The following is a 24,162-nucleotide window of genomic DNA, read 5'->3' on the forward strand; positions in this document are numbered from 1 at the left end:
CTTTTTCTGAACAGTAGCAGTCAGATCAACCTGTCACCACAATCACCATTGTGATTTGGTCGTTATGTTCAACAGTTCCATGTAAAGTAAATACTTCCTGAAGTGAGACTCTTGTTTGGCGACTTCTTAAACTGCACAGACATTCTAAGATATTTACCCAGTGAGGGTGGGAAAGAGGCCGACCGACCCAGATGGACCTGACGCGTCTGAATAAAAGCCCCTGATCCAGAGACTGAAAGCTGCTTCCAGTCACAACCATGTTGGTTCACTTATTTTGGACGCGTCTCTAATTACTTTGCTCTTTTTGTTACTCATGATTCTGGATGTTCAGGCGCTTTAGTTGTTTTCAGCACTCAGGCCTCGACATCACTGCTCTGAAGACGATGGAGGCACTGACTGGATCCTGTCTGGTCTGATGATCCCACGTAACTTTACCACGAGAAGGAATTAATCAGCACCAGAGGCACCTACGGGGTGTGGGTGAAAAATCACCACAGCATTTGGCAAAACCCAAACAGAGCAAACTGCCCGCTCGCTTCTTCTGGCTGACTGTGAGTGAGGATCAGCGCTGACACAGGTGTTTGTGGTTTCACAGTGAGTGACAGCGACAGAGACAGACTCTTCTACTGTGGATGCACAAACCACCAGCTGATGATCAACAGGTAACAGAGATGGATAAACTAGGAGTCCCAGCATTTTTTTTTTTAAATTGAAGGACTACCCAAGGGTAGGTCAAGAGACCAACACACTTTAGCTAACATCCTAAAAGAGCCATGAACGGCTTCTATTGTTCCATAAATAGGGCCATTCCCCCCATGGCGAGGGGGTGTTCACGCTGAGCCACTTCAACAAAACCTGTGTTTTCTGTCACAGGCTGTGCTGTGGTCATCCAAATTGTCTCTCATGGAGACATGAAAACGCACAGTACCAACATTTCTTACTGTACTATACAATCTTACTGTTGTATCAGGATCAGACAGGTGCAGTTGCCTGCTTCGGCCAGAGGCGGTGCAACGAGGAAGGTGTCAGGTGTTCGAGGGACTTCTTTTTTGCTTTCATGTTACTTTTTTTCCACAGTGAAACATACAATAAATTTAAAGATTTAAACTGTGGCCCATTCCATCGCTTGAGAGAAGCAGCTTCCCCCGATCTGTGTCCGAGCATATTCATTTACATGCATTGAATACAAGCAGGCACACCCTCCATTCTGTCACAGAGACACACAGAAACACACAAGATTCTGTGCTGCCTTTTGACAGACCTGGGACGTTTTTCATTTATGTCTGTTTTTTTCCCCACAGTGAAACATACAAATGGATTTTACAGACCGAGTTAGAACTCCAATGTGGCCCATTCCAACGCTTGAGAGAAGCAGCTTCACTCGCCCTGTGGCTGAGCAGATTAATTTACATGGAAACATGACTGGAACACATGTGGAACACATAGCCACTTTTTTAGAAGCCTGATGGGCAGGCTTCCTGATGGCCGTGCCTGGACCGTAGCTCCTAAAATAAAACTCACTTTTCATTGTTATTTACAAAGATGTGTACAATGTTTTTTTTATTAGCATTTTTCCTTATTTTGCATTTTACCCAAAAGAAACTTACCTTTTATTGTTATTTACAAAGATGTGTGTATAATGTTTTTTATTTGCATTTTATCAATAAATCTCCCAAAAGAAAAAAAAACATGGAAAAACTGCAAGACAACAGTCAGATTTTCTATTTGACACCTTCCTCATTGCACCACCTCTGGCCGAAGCAGGCAACTGCACCTGTCTGATTCTGATACAACAGTAAGATTGTATAGTACAGTAAGAAATGTTGGTACTGTACGTTTTCATGTCTCCATGAGAGGCAGTTTGGATGACCACAGCACAGCCTGTGGTTTTGAAGTGGCTCAACGTGAACACCCCCTCACCGTGGGGGAACGGCCCCATTTACGGAACAACAGAAGCCGTTCACAGAATGATGACTGAAGTGTGTCGGTTTCTGGACCTTTCTGTGGGGAAGTCCTCAAAAAAAGGTTGCCGGACCGTTCTGTGGGTTGGGGAGTGTTAAAAGGCTTTAAGTCGACATTTAAGTCCATTTAAATGTGATCGGTCAGGAAATGCAACTATTCAAAGAGGAAAAGGCTGCAGCTAGAGAGCACAGGTCCAACCCCACCACAGCTAACGGCCGACTCCGCTGCCTGATGGGCTTTTCTCAGTAATACCCTCACTACCATTTCAGCTCGTCACTCATTAACCACCTGGCTCCTCCTTCTTGGCTGCAGCAGCGATCGTCAGATTAACTTCCTGTGCCGCTATAGAGCGCCACAGAAAATGAGTGGAGTCAGAAGTGCTGCAATGGTTTTGTAACAAAACACAGAATTAAACCATTTTTAAACTTCTGACTGACGATGGACTGGATGGAATGTTTATTACTTGCTGTTGACGTCACTGTAGTCATCTAAGACATTTTGAAGCATTTAACACACAATGGAGGAGAAAGCAGACATGAGGCCATCAGGGGCTCTGATTGACTGAATGATTACAACGTGACCGATGCTGATGAAGCTTCATCACTTCACACTCACGTTAGGTTCTGGCCTTGGTTGTAACAGAACCTGTACTGAACAGAGCAGGCTTTGTGGTAACTAGACAAGGTAAAGTGACATTAATGAAGATCAGTGGGAGGATGCACGGTCAGGTCCAGCTACAATGATACATACAATGAAATGACAATAAGATTAGAACGTGTGAGTTCCTCTTCCACAAAAGCAGAACCAGAACCAACATATCTGTGAAAAGAGGGTGTCACATCTACAGTAGCAGCTTTACTCACATCAACATGTCTCAGGCTTCATTACAGCTCTGCTCAAACTCACTCACAGCTTTTGCTTATTTTTGTATTGGATCAATCTGAGTCGTGGCTGCAGTCGGTGAGAAGACAACACTTTCTACTTTTTTTTTTACTTTAACATTCTATCAAGCTTGTCCCACTTAATTTTATATAAAAAAGAACTTTTCTGAGTTTGCTGCCGTGTTTAAAAATTTATGAATCTGTTAATAACGATTGAAACCAGACTGAAGTCATGTTTCATCGTTTCCAGGAAATAAGTGTGTGAACATGGAGACGGGCAGTGTGTTACTGAGCCTCCTTTGGGCTTCAGGTGAGAATGCTTCACTAACATCACTATCACAATGTGACCTTCATTCAGAAAGAGAGAAACCGACACATGACTGGAGTAGAAAAAGAAAAGGACTCAATATGATTTCACACATTATTGATTATATTCAGGTTTTACAGGAGCTTTGGCTCAGTGCCCCAACAAGGATCCAGACCTCTTCATCACTGCACCAAAGACGATGGAAGCACTGACTGGATCCTGCCTGATGATCCCATGTAGCTTTAAAACTAAACCAGAAAATCAAACCATCAGCAGCGGAACCATCTACGGCGTGTGGATTAAAAATGACTCTAGATTTAGTTTAAATCCAAACAACGTGATCTACAACGGCAGTGGAACAGTAACAACCTACACAATGAATATCACTGGAAACCTGGAGCAGAGAAACTGCACCACACTGTTCTTTGATCTAAACACAAGAAACACAGACACGTACTACTTCAGGATGGAGAACGGAGCGTTCAGAGCAACAGCTGCCTGTGATCCTGTTCAAATCAATGTAAGAGGTGGGAACAATGTTTGTGTACAAGTTGAAATACAGGTCAACATTGCTGCACTGTCCTTTTTTAAATATCACTGTTGTCTGGTGATGTGAACCCACAGATGCTCCTGGAGGCCCCACACTTACCATCTCAGGTGATCTGAGGGAGGATGTGTCTGTGACTATAACCTGCTCAGCTTCCACTACCTGTCCACACTTCCCTCCTAAACTCACATGGAACCTACAAACAGAACCTGACAACCACAGAGAGGAAAACACAGATGGAACCTTCACTATTAAGATCCAGAAAACCATCACTCTGTCAGACAAACATGATGGATTCACCATCAGCTGTTCTGCCTCATATCCTGTGACTGAAGGCATCAGGACAGCACAGACTCTGGGGACTCTCGCTGTTTCATGTAAGTCAACCACAGCTTGTTACTGGATCCTGTGGCCACATGAAGCTGATGTGAGTTAACAGTCAAGGTGACATTTTCCTCAGATGCCCCCAAGGACACCTCAGCCTCCATCAGTCCATCGGCTGTGGTGTCAGCAGGTAGCTGGGTGAACCTAAGCTGCTCCAGCAGAGCCAGACCTGCTGTCAGCAGCTTCACCTGGTTCCAGATCAGCAGTGATGGAGCCAAAACCAACGTATCTGAAGGAGCCTTGTACACATTTAATGCCACAGGTGGAGGCGTTTACTACTGCGTGGCCTCCAACGGCCTCGGTGCCCAGGCATCACCACAGCTTCATCTGACTGTTGGAGGTAAACACTGAACTGTTCTGCCTCCAGTTCCTTTGTCTCCATAACTGCAGGTTGATGTTCACACTGTTGTGTTTCAGGTCATGAAGCTTCTCAGTTGGACGTTGTTCATGTCACACTGATAACTATTCTGGGGCTCATGGTTCTGGTCAGCATCGGCATCGTCTCTGATTGGTGACACACATCAGTTCCTGTCCTTTCACATCTGGTCTGTGTGTATGTGACAGAACATTCTCATCACAGCTTCTTGGTTTTGTTTCAGCTGCCTTAGACCAAGATCCTTCAATAACCAGCTGGAGGTGAGATACTGAACTCAAGGTTTAAAGAGTGACCAGAACAGAAAGGGGTCGAACCACAGGATCCATGTAGCAGCAGTGTTTTCCACTAGAGACAATAGTAAATTGTTTGATAAGTTGCTACAGGGCCAAAAACCGTTTGATTCAGAACGAGAACCTGGTGTTAAGCACCAGCTCCACAGCCAGAACAGAACAGAACCAGACTCTTCTGCTCCTGAGGCCTCGCCACACATCAGTCGTTGCCTGTGTCCAACTGGTTCCCCTGTTTTGAAACCCGATCCACACCGGCCCAGACAGAACCTCCACTGTAACATGTTACTACGTTAGCGCTCTGGGCTGCAGACCACTGATACCAGTCTGTGTGTTGGTTCCACAGGACACGGCAGCAGGCGACTACGTCAACATTGTGACGTCAGCATGAGGAGAAGAGGAAGCCTCATGTTTATAGACGGACCAGCGCTCAGACCAGTGTTTTCATTCCTTTAACAGGCTCCTGTATGTTTCAGGTCAAAACTCATCGTCCACTACTATATCAGCACGGATAATCCAAACACCTCAGTGTTTTCAGAGTTTCCCCTTAAAGCATAATTTGTGCAAAACAGAATCAGCTTCAGAAGGTTTGCGACATCAGGTTTTTATGTAGGAGCGACTAATGTTCTGTCAGTGGTGTTAGAGGAGTTCTCATTCATCCAGGACACGTCATGGGTTCTTCAGGACGAGCAGCGGCTGATTCTGCTTCACTCCAGCAATAAATGCTTCACTTTGCTCTCAGCAGCTTCTCACTTGCCCACATTATTGTCTCTTGTTGTGGCTCGTTTGGTCAGAAATAAATTCTTGCTGAAGTGAGACCCTTGTTTGGTAATTTCTCAAACTGCACAGACACATTCACACAAGATATTTACCCAGTGAGGGTCACTGGAAAGCTGAGCCACAGAAACTGCTTGTTCAAAGTTTCCTGATTTAACGAACAGACACAGGAGTCAGTGGAGCCAACAGCTGAGGCCGACCAACCGAGATGGACTTGAACCGTCTGAATAAAAGCCCCTGAGCCAGAGACTGAAACACTGCTTCAAGTCAAAAAAAAACAAAAAAAAAACCTGATAAACTCAGAGTCATGTTGAGTCTTTATGTGAAGTATTAATACAGTCACGGTTCCAAGTATAAGTCTCCCCAAATGGACACTCTCACAGCTTTTCTGTCACACTGTTCAAGTCACTTCCCAGAGCATCAGATGAACACATAGGCAGTCTGAACAAGAGAAACACACAGAGCTGATCTGCTTCCCCATGTGTCACTTGCTTGTTAATAAAAAGAACTTCACGTTAGAATTCCCAAGGCTTCAATGAGCAACTGGTATGAGTTTAATGTTTAGACTAAACTAACAGGCTCCATTAGTGAGACAATACACACTAATGGAAAAGCACTAATGGAACTATTAAAGATATTAAAAAGCTGAATGGGAGATTAATAGTTGATAAGTTGAAAAATGTTTTGTAGTTTAAATGGTGTCTATAGCTTAAATGCTGAAGTGGTTAAAGCTGAAAGAACACAGAGTTTAAGAGTATTTGGAAAAGATTTTGCTGAAAAAAAGCTTAACTTGAAAAATATGAAAGATACGAATAAGAAAAGTAATGGTACACTTCTCCTTAAAAAGCTGAATATTTGATATTTGAATGGTTTCTGTAGTTTGGGACTAGTTAAGTGCCGAAAAACATACGGAAGTACAAAAATGGCCTACTTGAAAAAGCAATACGGTGAATGCTGTTGATAATATCTTACCACTTTGTCTGTCATTTCGAGGGCTGTCAGCTGTTTGAGGAGCAGCTACCGTTCCTTCGGCCGTACAGCCCACGACTGTGATGCCATCAAGGACGCTGTCGCCCTCTGCTGAGCTGCTACGGGTCCCAGACGGGATGACTTTCCCTGCTGGTCCTGATTCAGCGTGCTGAGGCACTTCCTCCCCTGCTGGGTAGTCGGTCTCTCTTGCACCTAAATAGGAAAAAAACATCAAGTCAAGGAATGTATAAAACCCTCTCTTCTATCCGGAAGTGACAGCAGTGATTGGATACAGACAAACCACATCCACTGACCTGGTACACTAGCAATGCACAGGACGTGGGAGTTGCAGACCAAAAAACTCTCCAGGATGTTTCCAGGCTGATTGGCATCAATGACAACAGCTTTAGTGGTCGACTGTGTGCTGGTACAAATCCACACCAGTGACGAACACTCGTCCTGATGCTGCAACTCTTGCTGCTGCTCCTGCAGCAACAAATACCAAGAGGTCATTGGATAGTTTTTCCACAATAATACTCAAGTGTGTGTGTGTGTGTGTGTGTGTGTGTGTACACATACCTTGAGCTCCTCATCCAGTTTGTCCAGGCTGCTCTGAGAGCCTTTTTTCTTCTCTGGTCCAGACACATCACTGTAGAACACACTGGCTCCTACGATTGAGCCTCCATCTCTGGTCTTCCCTCCAGAGAGGTTCACACCAGCAGCACACCACAGCTACAGGACAGACCAACACCCCAGGCAGGCAGACAACGTAAGTACATATATAATAAAAGGTATTAACAGTGTGTATGCAATAAATGACATTACCTTCACTGAAGGATCTTTCTCATCCAGTGGTCTGAGGAAAACAGGGACGGGGAGATTCTTCATCTTGCTCTCTGTCTCACCCCCATTTGCCTGAAAAGTTAAACATCTTGTGTTTCTTGTAGCTCACAGGACAATAATGCCAGCAGCTGCTGGTTGTCACCTCCTTACTTTGTACTTCTTGGGCAGGCTCCAGCCGTAAGCCTGGACCCTGCTGTCCTCTTTCTGGACATGGGCTTTGACCTGCTGGTACTGGGCCCTCTTCTGTTCTCGCCGGGTCACAACATTATCAGTTGCCACTCTGTGGGACCACACAACAGCTCATCGTCAATGGAGGCGTGGTCCGGACGACTGGGTTCACCCCCCAAAAACGGGCCGACTTACTCCTCATTGAGGAAATCAAAGGCTTTGCTCTTGTCGCTGGGCAGCTGCTGCAGGGCGCTGCTCCTCTTCTTGACCGACGGCTGAACCTGCGAGGTGGGCGCGTTGTACTTGACGTTGACCGGGGCCTCCGCCGCCGGCTTTTTGGCCGCGCCGCCCGACGAGCTGAATAAACGGCTGAAACTAGAGGTGTAAGGGGCGGAGAAGTGGGGGAGGAGAAGAGGGGGAGAAGCACACAGACAAACGTGTAGAGGGGCAGACACAAGCAGTAGCTCCGGCAGCAGCCGTAGGGTTCATGCCAGCTGTCAATCAAACTAACACACGCCCCCAAGACCCCCAAGGTTTCCCCAACTGTAAACGTAGCAGCTGCTACCCAATCAGAACGCCGCAGAGCAGGAAGGGTAGGGTTACTGTTTAGTACTGACTCAGACGTTAGTCAACAACATGGAGGGAAAACAGGCCTAGCCAAAAATCCCACTACACAATTTCTCTGAAATTTCAATTTCTCTGCTGAATTATGACATCAGATAGTTCTAGTTTCATATTGCGGTACAGATACTTTGGAAAATTAATTTGAATTTATTGCCAGTTGTGAATTTAAGTCTTAACGCTAATTTATTCAGTCCCTCCACCCCCCCCCCCCCCTTCCCATGACAACCCCTTGAACACACCTCCTGCACACAGACATTACAACATCAGGCAGAAAAGACACAGAAACAGGGCAGGAGAAAATTGTGGATTTATCAGATTAATATGAACTCTACTGTCCCAAACCCTGCACCAAAACCAAACCAAGCCCATTCCTCAAAACCCAACAAAGGAGAGCCTGGAGGAGGAAACCTGCAGTTGCCACAACACTTCCTGTTAGGCCTGTGTGTTTACAGCTTTCTTTGATTTCTAACGACTACAACAGCTACCGACACAGTGAAGCAGCTCTCATCTACAATCACAGCCGTTTTCTTGCTGGCTCTCCTCTGTTAGGAGTTTGTTGTCAGAAGTCAACCAACACAAAAAATAATGGCATGTCAAACAATTACCTACATCCTGGAGAAAACAACCACACAACATGGAATACAAAAGGAAAACCCGACATCAAATACAAGAGTAACCTCACAGTGTTGCTCTTTATGAGTACAAAAGAAAAAGGGCGCTTACAACTGCCAGAGGCTGGATTTCTTCTTCTCTGGAAGAACTGGATTCTCCTTTGAAGCCCTGAAACAAATTTAAAAATGTATTAAAGTTTAAAAAATTTCCAAACTATACTAAGCCAGTTTTGTGCAGCTTGGCAATTTTTCTTCTTTCTTCTGAAGACTGTTTGTGTGCATGTTCACGAGTAAGCGAAAGGAATAAGGTCATAAGCTGAGAGCACTCTCAATGATTTGAGTGCAGTGTGATTAAGAGTAATCATAAAGCATAATAAGCATCATAAAACACACATATTCTACTCTCCAACTCTCAACTTTGATTGGTTCAAAGACAAAGTGACAAAATTGTGTTATCTTCACCTCTGTTCAATGTTTCTGTTTAACTGAGTCATTACAGCATGTGTGTGCTTTCTGGACACTGAATTCTTCTACTAATTGTGCCTAATATTTGTGCAGTGCCTCATGACTGAACATCAACTCAAACTTAAGCTTAGGTACACAGCAAACAAAAGCGCTTTTCCAGATGTACCGGATCATCTCTGTCCATCTGACAGCTTCCTGCAGCTCCATCAGCCTCTCCTTGTACTGGTTCCTCTCCATCAGGACTCTGGCCATCTCCACCCTGGTGAAACGTTTCCTTTGTGCAGTAGGCACGTCACTCTGTGGAAACAAACCAAAATTCCTCCTTAATACACACCCTCATACACAAAGTACATCAACAGAAAACTCAAGGACTCACATCATCCTCGTTGTCATTCTTGACCTTCTGTTTGGTTTCTTCCAGCTCTGCACGAACTCTGCAAGAGGTCACAAACTTTGTATTTTAGAAACCTTTTCGATAATGCGTAAAACACAATACAATGTGTAAATGGAATATGAAAACCAATGTCTACAATCGTCTCACTTTTTGAGTTCTTCTTCTAGTTCTTTGTTTTTCTCCTCCAGTTTGGTCTTGACTTGAGTGACTGCGTCCAGCTCCCCTTGCAGAACCTCCTTCTCACAGGACAACTCATCCACGTGAGCGATCAGGTCATTCTTCACCACATTCAAAGCATTTCTGAAGTCAGACACATTGTATTCAGATAGTTATGGTATCAGAAGGAAACACAAAGTGGCAGCACTGTCCTGGCTGAAAACCTAGGAAGGTTTGTTCTGTCTTCTGGTTATAATATACGCTTAGGTTTGCTGATTTTAGCTCAATGCAAGCTTAATTTTAACATGCAAGTGCATCAAATGCTTACAAAATTAACTTTTTAGGGGCTATTTTAACAACTTACTTGGTCTCAAGCAGCTGGGTATTCTCCTGGATAAGATGTTCTACTTCCCGACCCATACCTAAAAAACCAGCCATAAAAAAGGTTTATAATCTAATCACAAGCTTCCAAACATAAAAAACAAATGTAAATCCATCAGAACCTAAAAGCCTTTATGTGCTACACTAAAAGAGCGCTCTTGTACTCTTACCTATAAAGTTGTAGTCTGACATGCAAATCAGAAAAGGTTTGACAAGGTTGTTAAACCATGTTGTTTGAATATATGTTTTGATAGCAGCACTACTGTACACAACAACACAGCAACACTCAGCACTCTAAGGCTAAGCTACAAGGGCTGACTGGAACTAAACCCATCGTGTAGAACACAATGGAAGGAACATATAGAGAAATTTATCAATACACACCAGAAAACTCATCTGTACAGTTGACAGAGCCCAACAGCAGAGAAGGAAAATTCAGACAATATGAAACGGCAATAAACTGTAAAAGTAGAGAACATGACATAATCAGAGTAAAAAGGTTCTCACCCAGCAGATCGGCTCCCTCGTCCACGTCCCCTATCAAGTCGTTACCCGCAGAAGACAGCTCCTCAAACAAAGACTCAGTGTTACGGTCGAATGCGAGATTCTCTATGCCGCCTTTAGTGGGTGTGCTGGATAAACAGAGCAGGGAGGAAGAAGCAGGACATTGCTTTTACTCTTTCCATATATTCAGTCAGTTCAACATGTTCTTAAGGTTTAGGCAGAGCTGACAAACCGTCTAGCCACCAGTCCTGTACCTTGTTCCTCTGAAGCCATTAAGATCCATGTCCAGTTCAGGAGTAGACTCTATGATTGCCTGCATCTCAGACTTCACCAGGTTTTCAGCACCATCTTCAAAGGCAGATATCATATATTAGTTTTAAAATGGTAAACAAGAATAAAAAATGTCAAAAAAAACTGCTAAGAACATAAACTAAACTTCAGTACTGACTTTCACCATCACAGAGAGGCGTAGAAGCTGCATCCTGACCATCACCTCCAGGTTGACCCTGCTGTCCTTCTTGCATCGCTGTGATGTTCTTGCTACTCTCTGGTTTCCCACCGTTGTAGTCCAGGTTCTTGTTGAGCCTGTCTGAAGCTTCCTGCGTTCTGCTGGATGTGTCCACAGACTCCATGGTAACATCTGAGGCAGGAGATTGTGCACCCAGACTAGACACAGAACTGGTGGATGCTCCAGCATGAGGAGAAGACAGAGGTGTCATGAACTGAGTGTTACTGCTGTGTGTAGATGTGGGGGAACTTGACTTATAGGTTCCACCCTGAGGGGACATGGGGGTGTTCAATGTGGACCCGCCGCTATGCAAAGATGCTGGAACTGCACTTTTGGAGACACTTCCTTGGTGGGTTGGTGTACTGGACTTGGGGCCGCTGTGATTTGCATTGGACAATTCATCCTTAGGATAGAGAAGACAGAAGGAAACCGAGTCAGGGTCACAAAATAAAAGCAAAGCCTCACAAGTCCAATATAAATAACATTACAGGATTATTTGTTCAATTGCCTTCAATTCTGAAGGCAGGTGATGGGCATCTTGGTGTACAGTATAAAGTACACAAACCAGACACAAAGACACAATCATGCAAAAGATTATTCATAACACTAATTTAGCACGACAACAGGATGAAATCTTTCTAGTTCTCAAGTTACCCGAAGAAAAGCAGATTATTATACTAAAAGAACATTATTGCTGGGATATTTTATGCCAGATTTCACTTCAACAGGCAGATCAACCCAGCTCAACAAATACAATATGCAACCAGAGACCTTCATTGTCTTTGTCCTTGTATTACTGGCTTAAGTCAGGTTTTCTGGTGCCTTTTATGCAAAGAAGACCTGATTTTCCAGGATCAAATGACATTCCGAAGAAATTTTAAGCAAAGACCAATCAGCCAAAATGGGAACATAGAGTTATTATTACAGCATCCTGGTGTTAACCAAGTGACTAGAGCGTAAACATGCACTGAATTAAACCAGTAGATTAGTTATGTTTCTACTGTCAGAGACTTAAACATTTTATGCCCAACTTGACTAGTAATGTATTTATTATTTCATCACAAAGACTTCCTCTACAACGCAGATACAAAGCGTGGATGTATTTGTCAATGTTGGCATCATTTACTAGACTACTCAACTACATATATAGTATCACAGCTTCAGTTCTGAAGTAGTGCACACAATGCGGTTAGTTTCATCAACACAAGCTCTGCCTCTACCTGGTTTTGATTAGCTCCAAACCCGGGCAAGGGCACACTCACCGATGAGCTTTCGGCTTCCACTTCTACAGAGGAGAAATGTTCCTGACGCTGAGGGATATTAAGATCTTACTCATGTGTATGTCCATAAAATTATTGATCAAACTATTTTTAGTAAAACAAATTAATAGCGAAAAGGTCGGAGTAAACAGTGTAGACAAGGCAAAGCAAAAATATCCCCTACCTGAAAGATCAAATACCATGATGGGATAAGACAAACTGGTTTTATATTAGGATTCCTAAGCAAGATATAATTGCCTCCCTTTAACACAGACCAGAGTGTGGTGTGACTCAACAAGTCAACTCAGTACTGAGTGCTGAGTAAATAAAGAAATCTGGTAATATACAGTGAATGCCAGTGTTTGATCAAACGTGTTCAATTCAAATCAGCCACAAGCCCTCTCCTATTGTTGTGATCTGCTGAGAGCTGTGGCTTCAGTCCTATAAATAGCACACTGGCTGATGAAATAGAATCAATGAGGAGACAAAAGCTCTACAAGCATCAATTCATCCCTTGCCCATATGCAAAGGTATAAAACTTAATAATACAATCTCTGTGAAATCTTTAAAAGCTTTCACAGAGATTGTATTATTAATTAAACTCCATACTGCCGTTTGATCAATGTCACACTCCTCCTACCGCCCTCTCTGTGTAATAAATAGGAGTAGTTCCTTTCACATTGCTTATCTGCATGCTAGCATCACCCCGGTTCCTATAGTAGCAATGATCAGCCAGCTGAAAACGCGTCTGCCTCCTTCCGCTGGGTCTGTCTCCACCACAAAGCTCTAAAAACAGCCACATGCGTGGATACACGTGGCCCCTTCACATGGTGTCAGGGAAGGAATGATTAATTGCAAATCTTTAGGAAATATCGCGTTAAAGAATAACAAAAGCAGAAGAACTGTGTCTGCCTATTGATCCAAAGCTACACTTACAGTATATTGTACATTGGGACTTTACATAAATTGTTTTTTTTATAGAACTCATGCAGTTTAATTGGGAAATAATATTTCAAAAGCCCAAATGAATGGTTAAAAATAGGGCTTAGCATATGTAAAATCAGCCTTCCACAATCTTTTATTATCAAATAAACACTTTCTGCTCATTAATATGCAGGATGGAGTCTTGCTTACAGCATGGTTTCCAACAGCAACAATGTGAAGACACTTTGTCCTTTCAACCCCCCTTGAGTTTTAAGGCAGCCCCCCTAATGGTACCACTTCCATGCTTGCTAGACTCCAAGTCACCCCGTGACCCCCCCACACACACACACACACAACTAAACACACACACACAACCTAATAAAAATTCAAGACACACTGAGTAATCCTCTCTCTCTGAATGGAAAGGTTTCAAAGCCTCTTTTAAGTCAACTACAGATGATGTCATCCATCTTATCTGTGGGAAACTCTACAGGACAACTTCAGGCAGTAACTTCCGTCTGTTCTTTGGCAGATTTAATTTTACACCATGAGCTAAAAAAGCCTGAACGTGTGCTACCTTGAGGCTGGTGTTGGAGCGCGGATGGCTGAGGTTGTTCAGCCTCCATGGTTCCGTAATGGTGTCCACAGGTTCCCTCTGTAGGTCAGGGGTCATATTATCAGTGCAAGGAAGCTGGAATAAGCCCATGGAGATGGGGCGCTCCTTCCTGAAGGGAACAGAAGAAAGGATAGTGAGAACGACATCTGTCAAATAACTGTTGAGTTACTTTAGTCTTGTCTAAAGTGGTGAACCATGACTGGTTGAGCCATGATGCCATGGTTATGAAACGACGAGTTATGTTATGAAACTTATGAAAGATTCCTTCTAATAAAGAAGAACCAGAAACCTGCATGGTGCGAAAAACCTTAGTTCAATAAGGTGTGATGGGTATGGAATATGATGCACAGTAGACCACACAAAAACATATCGATCACAACGGTATCAACTAATACATTAATATGCAACTACGTGAACAAAAACACATTGTACAGTACGAGCAGAACAATGGCTACAATGGTGGAAACTGTCAAAGGCAGCGGTGAAAGGCAGGAGCTCCCCAAAACAATGGACACACCATACTGAGGGGACGAGGTCACATGCAGGCCACTGATGGAGACCAATGCTGCCTTTTGTCTTCTAACTGAGCTAGGAGAAAATCACATGCTGCGTTTTATTTTAAAAAACCTATCCCAACCACACATTCAGGTAAAGCTATGTGGTACATAAGATGCTGCCGTTAATCTCGCTCTTGACCTACTTTTGTTGTGCCGTCTCATCCTGTGTCTCCCTCTCTCTCTCACATCCATGTGGCAAAAAAAAAAAACTACAAACTCATGAACTGGGATGTCGCTTCACAAGCATGGAAAAACACAAATAAGCAAATATACATTGTACCTGCTGGGTCTGGGTAAGGAGGGTAAGGAAGGCAGGGCAGGTAAGCCGCCGGTAGAAACAGAGTAATGGACCAGCAGCAGCACTGACAGAGAGACCAGGACGGCGGAGTTGATGACCACCGCTCCCCCCACGAAGCCAAAAACAAACAGCAGCATACACCCAGGGCTCATGGCCCCCCCAGGCCGTGGTCCACTGCCTGGCCAGGGACCTGGAGGTTAGGGGGCACACGAGACGCAAGAGAGATGGGGATCACTCCAGCACTGAGTCGTGGGTCAGACCATCACATGAAGTCCATGTCCAAGTCTACAGCTCAAAGCAGAAAATAAATAAATGCTCAAAACCGTATCCTGCAGTTCAGCTGTGAGGCGAACAGCATGGGGGCAGGTCAGAGAGATCCGCCAGCAGCAGCAGATCACAACGGCAGTAATCCCGGTGGCGTCGGCTGAATGAGCAGCACAGCGGCGACTGATGGAAGCCGTGCGGCATTGTTACGTTATCCAGGGAGAGCAGGGAGCAGCTGCAGCAGCCGCTCTCCTCCGCCGCCGCCGTCCTCGGGCAGGTGATTCTGCTTCCCCTGCCTCCTCCACTCTTTCTACCCTGTGCCAAGATATGCCACCCGCCGCTGCCGCTGTGCAGTCTGGAACGCTCGCTCCGCTCCCTCACTCCCGCTGCAGTCGCAAAACGCCCACCCTCCCCCCTTCGCTCTCCCTCTCCCTTTCGGGTGCTGAGGCAGCTTGTTCCGTATGCCTCTTCACAGGCTGCAGTTCACTGGCCGACAAAAGGGGAGGCTGGTCAAACGATGTGTGAGCGAGTGATCGAGAGAGAGAGAGAGAACAGAGGCTGCAGAGTAACTTAAAAACAGCAGCTAGTTTTATTTTACCTTCCATCTAAATCAAAGACGCTTGTAAACTGTTGCAGAGCCCCATCACTGGTGTGACTTTAATGTGTCTATTAACTGGGGAGGTGTGCCGACCTCCTGCAGGATGGTCTTCAGTCATAAGCTTCTCTGTAAATGGACAATGAACCACAAAGCTCATCATCCAGTCAAAGAAGATTACTCTGACAACAGCCACACAATGACTTACAGAGCATCTCTGCATTGCCAACAGCTTTTAAGTTTTACTGGTAGTTCAATTACATGTTCTATTCATTTCCTTCATGTTTCATATTCAGATCTATAAATACTCCTTATCTTTAACACTTCCGTCTTGTTGCTTTCCCTTAGGTCTGCTCAGACCGTTTCTCTGACCCATTTCCTCTCTCTTGCCTGTAGGAAGGATTTTTGCAGGTGGGAGTAAAGCTCGTGGTGGTTAAAACCGCTCCACTACAGGAATGCAGACCAGGGGAATCATTCACATGGGCCATAAAGCACTGCAGGTGTCCATCTTATTAAAGTCATCTGAGATTCACAGATTCATAACTTGAGCAACTCATCAAGTCAAGTGTTTACAAGTCATGATAAATCACAAGTGATGTACATATAAAAGGAACACTAGAATTCTGCAGAAACAAGGTACTGGTCAGATCTTTTCATGCGACTCTGATCTGTATGGACTGAAGGACTCTCCACCCCCAAACTCTGAATATATCATAGTTTGTCAGTGGCAAAAAAGCGATGAGTGATTAACTAAACGGGTTTAACAAATCTGATCAAGTTAATACATGGATACAGAACACATTTTCATTTTTGCTGGACATAAATGAAGGTAAGGAAAATACTTAAGCGGTTTTACTCTGCCAGACATAACTGGGCTGCTTAAGCACACTGAGGATTTTATAGGGATTTATTTTTTAATGTGACTCTAATTCTTGTGAATAGGTCAACTTTTACTTAACAGCTTTGCAGTTTATTTTAGAAATTATCAAAAGGAACAGGCAATTAAAATTATACTATGTAAAAGACATTACTGGTCTGAATGAATGACACTGTTCTTCTGCATAAGAGCTAAAGTTCATGTGTATGTGTGTATCTGTATAATAATGAGAAAAATCCAATTTGTCCAAGAATGCATGTAAACTTTGCATAAGTTAGGGCATACACAGTACTGACATTACTTGAATTACGACTATCTACTAATCAAACAAACATATGGAGGAGATCCTCTATTATTGTTGCCTTTGGCACATCAGGGTGAATTTTTAGCCCTTGCACTGTGCTCACCGTGTTCTGGTGCCAGTGCCCATATCTGAGGGATCCGCTGTCATTGCTGTGTGCTGGTGTTTACTTCGCTCCAGATGCTCCATGTAGCTGTGGATCATCTGGAATAACACACAGAAAGTCACTGAATTTCAATTATATCAAACACTTTGCAGCCTGACTGCACAATGCAATGCAGACGTCAGGATGCACGTTCATCTTTACTACCTTAGGTATTAAATGGTAGTTGTGTGTTGATTGGGTGTGAATTAAACAGACCCAAAACAAGAGTATGAGTGTCTCAGCGTCTCTATTCCCTTGAGCAGTTGGCTGCTGAAGCCTGAGAGGTTTGGTTGGTCACTGAGGCATGTGTTTAGTAATGCATAATACATAGCATAGCAAAGGCTCAATAGGAACTTGAAATAAGTTTAAATACTTCATGTTTTAATCATCCTTGCCCACTTCTCTGTCCGTCTAATTCACCAACATTCTATTGACTTGTTAACTTGTTCTGCTTTTTAAAACTAATATTATATTCTCATTATTCGTGATATACCTTTATCCTCATTCTAAATTTACATTAACAGGACATTCGCCAATAAACTACACCAAATTTTATTTACCTCAGTGTGTCTTTGATGAAGTGCATTGTAGTCTTTCTTGAGTTCGGCTTCTCTCTCCTCCAACCTGCTGACTAGATAAAAACATAGAAAAAAAAAAGATTACAAGATTTCATATTTTCAAGAAACTCTGCTCAATATAATAACATGTTTTACTTGTACTATTTAAACTGACTAAAGCAAACTTCATGACAAAACAAACTTTAAATTGCTAAGTGTGATTACGGGACTGAACGTGTGTAATTCCATCTCAATGTCAGAAGAGGGCAACCATGTTTTAACAAGCTCCACAAAACAGAATGCCTGGTGTGGAATTTATTCTCTACTCTAAATCCCTAGGTCATGCCTGAAGCATTCGTGAAGATAATAAATACTTCCCTGATCAATAATACTAAATGCATCTAAAGTTATGCTGACAGTGATACTATCCTGAATCTGTGCTTCAATTCATTCTGTTTGTGATGAACAAATCCATAATAATCAATGTTCATTAAGTAACAGCATCATATTTAAAACTATGACATTATTCAATATTAATATGTATTAATTTCACCAGGCTTCAGCACAATAATGTGTTGTAATAATGTTGTTATAATGAATGTTACACCTGTGTAGTCAGTGAATAGCAACAATTGACACACAGCTGCAAACAATGATGAATCTGTGATTCAGTGTGGTTATGAGAGGGCTGAAAGAGGAGCTAGTGGTAAAGGAGTGGAGACCTAAAGAAGGCCAGTCAGCTTTAGGGCACTGCACAACAAAAAAGGTAGTGATTCTGAAGGGAAAGCTCACATTAATATAATGTTTCTACTGGTAAATGTATAGAGTTGAGTAAAGGTCCTGAAGGTCAAACTAGAGTAATCATTTGAGGTAAACAAAGGATTAAAATTTGGTGGAAAGTAGTTTTTTCCCTGTATTTATTCTGGGCTTGGGCACATTCTGGTTTGTTCTATTCCAGCTCATTTAGCAGAGCTGGTAGGCAAACATTACTAATGGCTTTTATTCACAGGGTCATGGAGGTCTATCTGCCTCTGGCACATCAGGCTAACAGTCACAGGACCTGCAAACTATCAGTGCTATTCACAGGATCTGGTGTGTGTGTGTGTGTGTGTGTGTGTGTGTGTGTGTGTGTGTGTGTGTGTCAGTACAGTGAAACCAGAGTATGTGTATGTGACTGATGTACAGTGTGACTTACTCTGATCTGCATAGTTCTTAGTTTTTAGCTCTAGCTGGCGAGTGTGAGACTCCAGTGTCACCACTCGACACTGAAGATCCTTCTTCTCTCCCTCCTGGGAGTCTTCAAAGACGATGTATCTCTGCAACAAGAGCAGGGGAAAGGGACATTTACTTGTTGTTGCTGAGACCTCTGGTGAGAGGTGAATGACTTGCCTTTGCAGAAACGTAACACGTGCATGTGAGAGGTCAGCTCTTTTTAGATATCAGTCTGATATCAGCTGTGAGCCATCACCCTCTCAGGCATCAAACCTTGTGTGTGTGCATGTGAAAGGCCTAGTGTTGAAATGGAGATGAATGAATCTTCTGCCTGGGCTAAACTGATGTCAGTAGTAGATTCAGTAGTAACATACTTTTACACAGCTACAGCCTTGTGCTTATTCCATACATACAGTTAACTCAGTGCCAATCAATGTTCCATTGGAACCATTAACCTCAGTCCTTCTTAGATGAACAGCAGAGTCCAATATACCCCAGGGTAACAATTGATAAACTGCCAAACTAAAACAATGGGTAAAATCTGAACACCAAAAAAGTAACAGTACAACTACAACTATAATATTATACTTCTGTTATTTCACCCACAACACAAGCTCTATTCAAATGCTCAGAGTCACAGACACTTGAGTCTTTGAGTTAAGCATCAAGCCACTCAATTGTTATGCTGCATAAAATCTAATCTATTTAATGCTGGTTCAGTTTTATATTGACTGGTCAATAAATTGGATTATGTAAAACTCTTAAAACGTAATGGTACACTGGAAAATAAACATTATTTAACTGCTGGATCACACTCCCAAATACTACACGTTGGAGTTGCAGCTGAACTAAAACCTAATAAAAAGGACAATGAAAAGAAAATGAAAATATTTTTTTAAACAATGTAGTTTTTCTATCTCTTATCAGTTTTGCTATCAAGAGTCCATCTGTTGCTGTAACAGCTGACTACTTGCTTGAGGTGCATGGATAGAAACTTAGTGACCTTGTGATGTAAATAGTCTCTCCGGAGAGAAGACCCCGGGGGCTCAGGGTAAGATGGAGATATCATCTGAAAGGAGACAAGCAGCCTCTTCTTCATACCGACGTCACATCGAGACCAGAGGTGTCTAACAAAAGCGTTTCTTTATAAAACGCCTCAAGAAATCACTTTCTTTTTTTAAGTCTTATTCAGCAAACGGTCGATTGAGACATCTGCTTTGGAACTTTCAAACTACTGCAGTGGGGAGAAACTCATTTTCTATTTGCCATGTTTGAATGTCATGACATCTGACATAAATTTACTTTAGACTAAAGTTGAAACACCAACCCATTGTGGCGGCAGGGTCTCCGGTGGGTAAGAGACTTAATCAAGGCTCACTGGGGGGCTGGCATCACAGGGAGGCATTCCAAGAACTCAGGTATTGATAGTAAAAGCTGCTTTTCCAATGTAAATCTACTAAGAGCATTAACATAGCACTGAGCTAAAGTACAAAACAGGACGACTCTACAAAAAAGGGGGGGACTATAATGGGCAAATATTCACACAGGGTAAGGTTAAAAAGTTATTTGGTCAGCACAAAAAACTGCAAAACATCCCTGAAACGGCTCCAGTTTTTATTCTAAGACATTTGTTGGGACAGCTCCTCTCACCCTGCGGCTCATGTGACCAGGAAGGAGGTCTGTGCACATGACAGCGCTCCAGAGAACCAGCGTTCCAGCGCTTTAACATGCACTCCGGCCCCTACGCTGCATGTATAAAGCTCCCTTTGTCCAAGTGGACACACTCCCTGATACACACAGATGCATGTGGCTGCAGCACAGCACACAGGGATCCACTGTATTAGCACTAAATCGACAGAGGGAAATCAACTCCTTTTGGATTTTTGGCTTGGGGTGACTTTTAAGGCATGTGGCAAACTGGGTTTATGTGACCGTGAACACCACATGCCAATGACCTGGAGGTACTGCAGAATAGAAGACTAATAATAATAATAATAATAATAATAATAATAATCCGACAAGTTGATACAGGTCAGTACTGACAGGGCTTCTTTCTTTAAGTCTGATAAATTATACTCCTTAAGAACAATGTGGATGAGGTTGATGGGTTTTGTACAGTGAAATAAGAGAGGGTGATCAGCATAATGAGACTCCAGTGTCACTACGTTAGGAATATCATTGTCATGGTATATCAGCTTTACGGGGCCTGTTGCAGGTCAGACAACCCTGACGTGACAAAAGACATGGAGGAAGTGCTGTTTTTCTACAAGAATTTCCTGCCTTGCCTTTTCCTCCCCACTTCTCAGACGAACTACTGAAGGAGGCCTTGCTCTGAGCCAAGATCAGCGAATAGGAGAACTTGGCTCAAACAATGTGTTTGTTTGTAAAGATTAATCTGCTTCTTTAGCTTCTAGTGACTTGTCGCCCAAATAAGCAGCTTAGCAGCCGGGTCTGTGCCAGGCCACTCTTGCCTCGTTGGAGTGAAGCGGTTGCTTTGCTGCGGAGGTCTTTGGATCTGAAGTGTGTGCGACACATTGACAACTTAGAAAACCCTGATCAGTGCATGTTGTGAATCAAAGCTTCATAAACCTACAGATCTCCAGAGATAGGATTCCTTTTTTTTTATTTCACCTGAAAGATTTCTTGCTCTCCTCTATGTTTTGGAGCAGGCACAGCCCACGTTTTCATGCACTAATCACAGAATAGCCTTTGAATAAGTATCTGATGGCAGTTTGCGGCTCATTTGCTTACGCTGCCAGTCAAATCTGAACACACCTCACTAATCAACACAAAGCACCAAACGAATGGGTAGGAGCTACTAAGTATAGTGTGATTTACCATTGTATGTTTCATTCACCCTACATGTAGTAGTTGGATTACAATAAAATGGAAGCATGCTCATCATTTTTGTCCTTGGATATTTAGTCAGTGTTCTTAGACTGCTGCTTTATTCTACAATAACAAATATATAGAATGATGTAATGCCAACCAACAACAAACTACAAAATTGTATAAGATTAATAATGACAATTAGTGTCACTACAAGCTGTTCATCATGGCACAATCTTGGCTTCCTAAGGATGTAACATGCAGTTTTAGGAATTGAGGGAGTTCCCGCACTGATGTGCACACAAGTTAAAATCTGTCACAAATGGCTTATGAAGTGAAAGAGGACAAGACCTATGACATCACCTCAACTAAAATATAATCTGATCACACCAAAAAAAGAGAAGTGATTTTCTGAAACACTTCTAAGTAATAAACCACTTTTTTTTATCTAGGAGTTTCATCAGTGTGAATAAGTCCACAACATTATGATAGAAAAGCTACTGTACAACTTCAGCAACAGGTCTCTCACTCTCTCTCACACACACACACACACACACACACACACACACACACACACACACACACACACACACACACACACACACACACACACACACACACACACACGGTTTCTTTCATCTTGTTTTTACCTTAGCGTCAAAAATATTTTTGATGTGAAAAACATCATCACATCTCTCATCATAAATAAAATGAACCTTTTGTTGCCACAATACTTCCCTGGGAAGTATCCTGTGGCTTTTGATTAAGGGGAAAACCATTGCAGTCAGTTCTAAAAAACAGACAGACAGTGTAAACACAGTGCAGAAGTTCAGCTCAGAAACTGGGCTTGTTGCTGCTGTACATTTAACAGAGGTTCAATGTAGCTCTTGGAGAGTGAATATGATGACGCAAGAGGCACCTACAAAATAAAATGACCGTAGGGTGGCGAGAGAAGCAATGACGTTGGTTATTTAACCAGAAAATCGGAGCTGAGCGCTCACATGTGTCACCACTACCGGAGCGGAGCCAAATCCCATCATGACTGAATCATCTAAAAACAAATCGCTTCGCTGCCATTCAACGCGTGAGTCACGCCGCTCTGCCCCAGTGACAAAAACACGTTTCAGACCAGGTATGTGAAGAGCGCAGAGTCAAAACAACAGCCAACTGTCCAGAAAGCGGCTAAATGGGGAGGACGCGACGAGGAGCACTAGGGTTCAAGACGCAGCCACCTGATGTTACACGCGCCTCGGGCTCCGCGGGAGCTGGAGCGGGCGCGTGCGTGCGTTCATCCGGATGCGGCACCGAGGATCCAAAGAGCACCATCACTTGTTAGAAACTTTAAGCAACAAGACCAACAATTAATAACTTTTACGTCTTATTACGGCTTCCCGTGTATCTGAAAAGCGCCGCATCAGCGAAGTGGCGGATCTTCCACTCGGCCGTGGCCTTTAACCCTTTAACACCGAACACTCTAATCAAATCCCCGAAATCGGCGGCGAGCCGTGAACCCACCTCCTCCGCGTGCTTCCTCAGCGCCTTCTCGCGCTCGTACTGCGTGACCAGCTGCTCGTTGTCCTCCTTCAGCAGCTCCAGCTCCACTTCGTGCTCCTGGTTGACAGCGAACACCGAGTCCAAGTTCTCCAGCACGGCGACGACCAGCGGCATTAGCTCCTTCACCACGTCCTCGTCGTACTTCTCGATGAGCCGCTCGAACTCGCGGTATATCGAGCTGGCCAGGCCCGACACGCGCTCGGACATCATGGTCGAGTCGGCGGAGTCGTCCTGATACAGGACTACGTCGTCCAGCTCCATTTTTATCGGTCCCCGCTAACGTTAATGAGCTAGCCGCGAGCCCCAGCTGGCCGCAGGGCGCCCGTGTAGTTTCTAAAACATCGCCCAAGTGTCGCTTATCGCCAAGCGGCCGTGTTGTACATCACTCACAAAGTCTGCGTTTCTTTCCTTTTTCTCGACGGCTAACTTTAAAAGCTCGCTAGCACAGCGGCTAGCGCTACTGAAAAGTCTTTCCTTGGCTCCTGATTAGTTTCCCCCGTCCAACAGATGAGCTCCTGCCGATGCCTTCGCGTGCCGTCGGAAAGACGGCGACGAACGGACAGGCGATGACAACAACGCTCGTGTGAACATTAAAAAGAAGCCACGGGGCGCGGGCAATCGCCAGGTTCACGCGGTTTCCACGCAACTAGATAATGACACTAAATACTTATGACATAGAGAATAACAGCGTCCGCTCCGCAGTTTATGATCCTGACTTATAATTGCATCTGACCTGTTGCTTGTACAGTCAGCGGTTCTAATGCGTCTAAAGGGCGGAGATTAACTTGCAACAACTAGTTGTGCTATTATTACTCATTGTGAATACGCCTCCCTTCTGAAAAGAATCAATGCGCCATTTATCCACACTCCAGTCACCAGGTCCGGTGTTTGCACTAGGAGCTTACGACGATCACTTGAATATATCATGTGTCGGCTATCGGACGCCGCGACGACGTCATATGCTAAATAGCTCCAAGTATTAGTAAATAAAAAAAAAACAATCAATCAAATATACATACTCACACATGGT

The 24,162-nt window shown here is 43.6% G+C and overlaps 2 protein-coding genes across 5 annotated transcripts in view; one reads left to right on the top strand and one right to left on the bottom strand.

The window, feature by feature from the left end:
* LOC114845420 (C-Jun-amino-terminal kinase-interacting protein 4) overlaps positions 1-24,015 on the bottom strand; it is a 44,088-nt gene extending 20,073 nt beyond the window's left edge. The window contains exons 1-20 of one of the 4 annotated variants that reach the window (XM_055504178.1): positions 23,094-24,015; positions 18,733-18,853; positions 17,541-17,611; positions 16,942-17,039; positions 13,905-14,052; positions 12,407-12,454; positions 11,085-11,547; positions 10,891-10,984; positions 10,640-10,764; positions 10,116-10,173; positions 9,743-9,895; positions 9,578-9,635; positions 9,368-9,498; positions 8,852-8,905; positions 7,697-7,876; positions 7,484-7,613; positions 7,316-7,405; positions 7,070-7,222; positions 6,805-6,976; positions 6,494-6,703 (exon numbers count right to left, since the gene is read on the bottom strand). In XM_055504178.1, coding sequence (XP_055360153.1) covers positions 6,494-6,703; positions 6,805-6,976; positions 7,070-7,222; positions 7,316-7,405; positions 7,484-7,613; positions 7,697-7,876; positions 8,852-8,905; positions 9,368-9,498; positions 9,578-9,635; positions 9,743-9,895; positions 10,116-10,173; positions 10,640-10,764; positions 10,891-10,984; positions 11,085-11,547; positions 12,407-12,454; positions 13,905-14,052; positions 16,942-17,039; positions 17,541-17,611; positions 18,733-18,853; positions 23,094-23,393 — 2,857 coding nt within the window. In that variant the 5' untranslated portion in view covers positions 23,394-24,015. Of the gene's footprint in view, positions 1-6,493; positions 6,704-6,804; positions 6,977-7,069; positions 7,223-7,315; positions 7,406-7,483; positions 7,614-7,696; positions 7,879-8,847; positions 8,906-9,367; positions 9,499-9,577; positions 9,636-9,742; positions 9,896-10,115; positions 10,174-10,639; positions 10,765-10,890; positions 10,985-11,084; positions 11,548-12,406; positions 12,455-13,904; positions 14,053-14,780; positions 15,453-16,941; positions 17,040-17,540; positions 17,612-18,732; positions 18,854-23,093 lie in introns of those variants that run through there. The other 3 variants (XM_055504177.1, XM_029133399.3, XM_055504179.1) reach the window with 3 other exon arrangements.
* Positions 2,605-5,548, top strand: LOC114845425 (sialoadhesin-like). Its single transcript, XM_029133408.3, has 7 exons — positions 2,605-3,153; positions 3,291-3,677; positions 3,775-4,074; positions 4,158-4,421; positions 4,499-4,592; positions 4,681-4,717; positions 5,091-5,548. Exons 1-7 carry the CDS (start codon positions 3,111-3,113, stop codon positions 5,133-5,135), a joined length of 1,170 nt encoding a protein of 389 aa, XP_028989241.2. The 5' UTR covers positions 2,605-3,110; the 3' UTR covers positions 5,136-5,548.
* Positions 24,016-24,162: the final 147 nt, after the last annotated feature.

Source organism: Betta splendens, chromosome 19, assembly GCF_900634795.4.
Source record: "Betta splendens chromosome 19, fBetSpl5.4, whole genome shotgun sequence".
NCBI classification, from domain to species: Eukaryota; Metazoa; Chordata; class Actinopteri; order Anabantiformes; family Osphronemidae; genus Betta; species Betta splendens.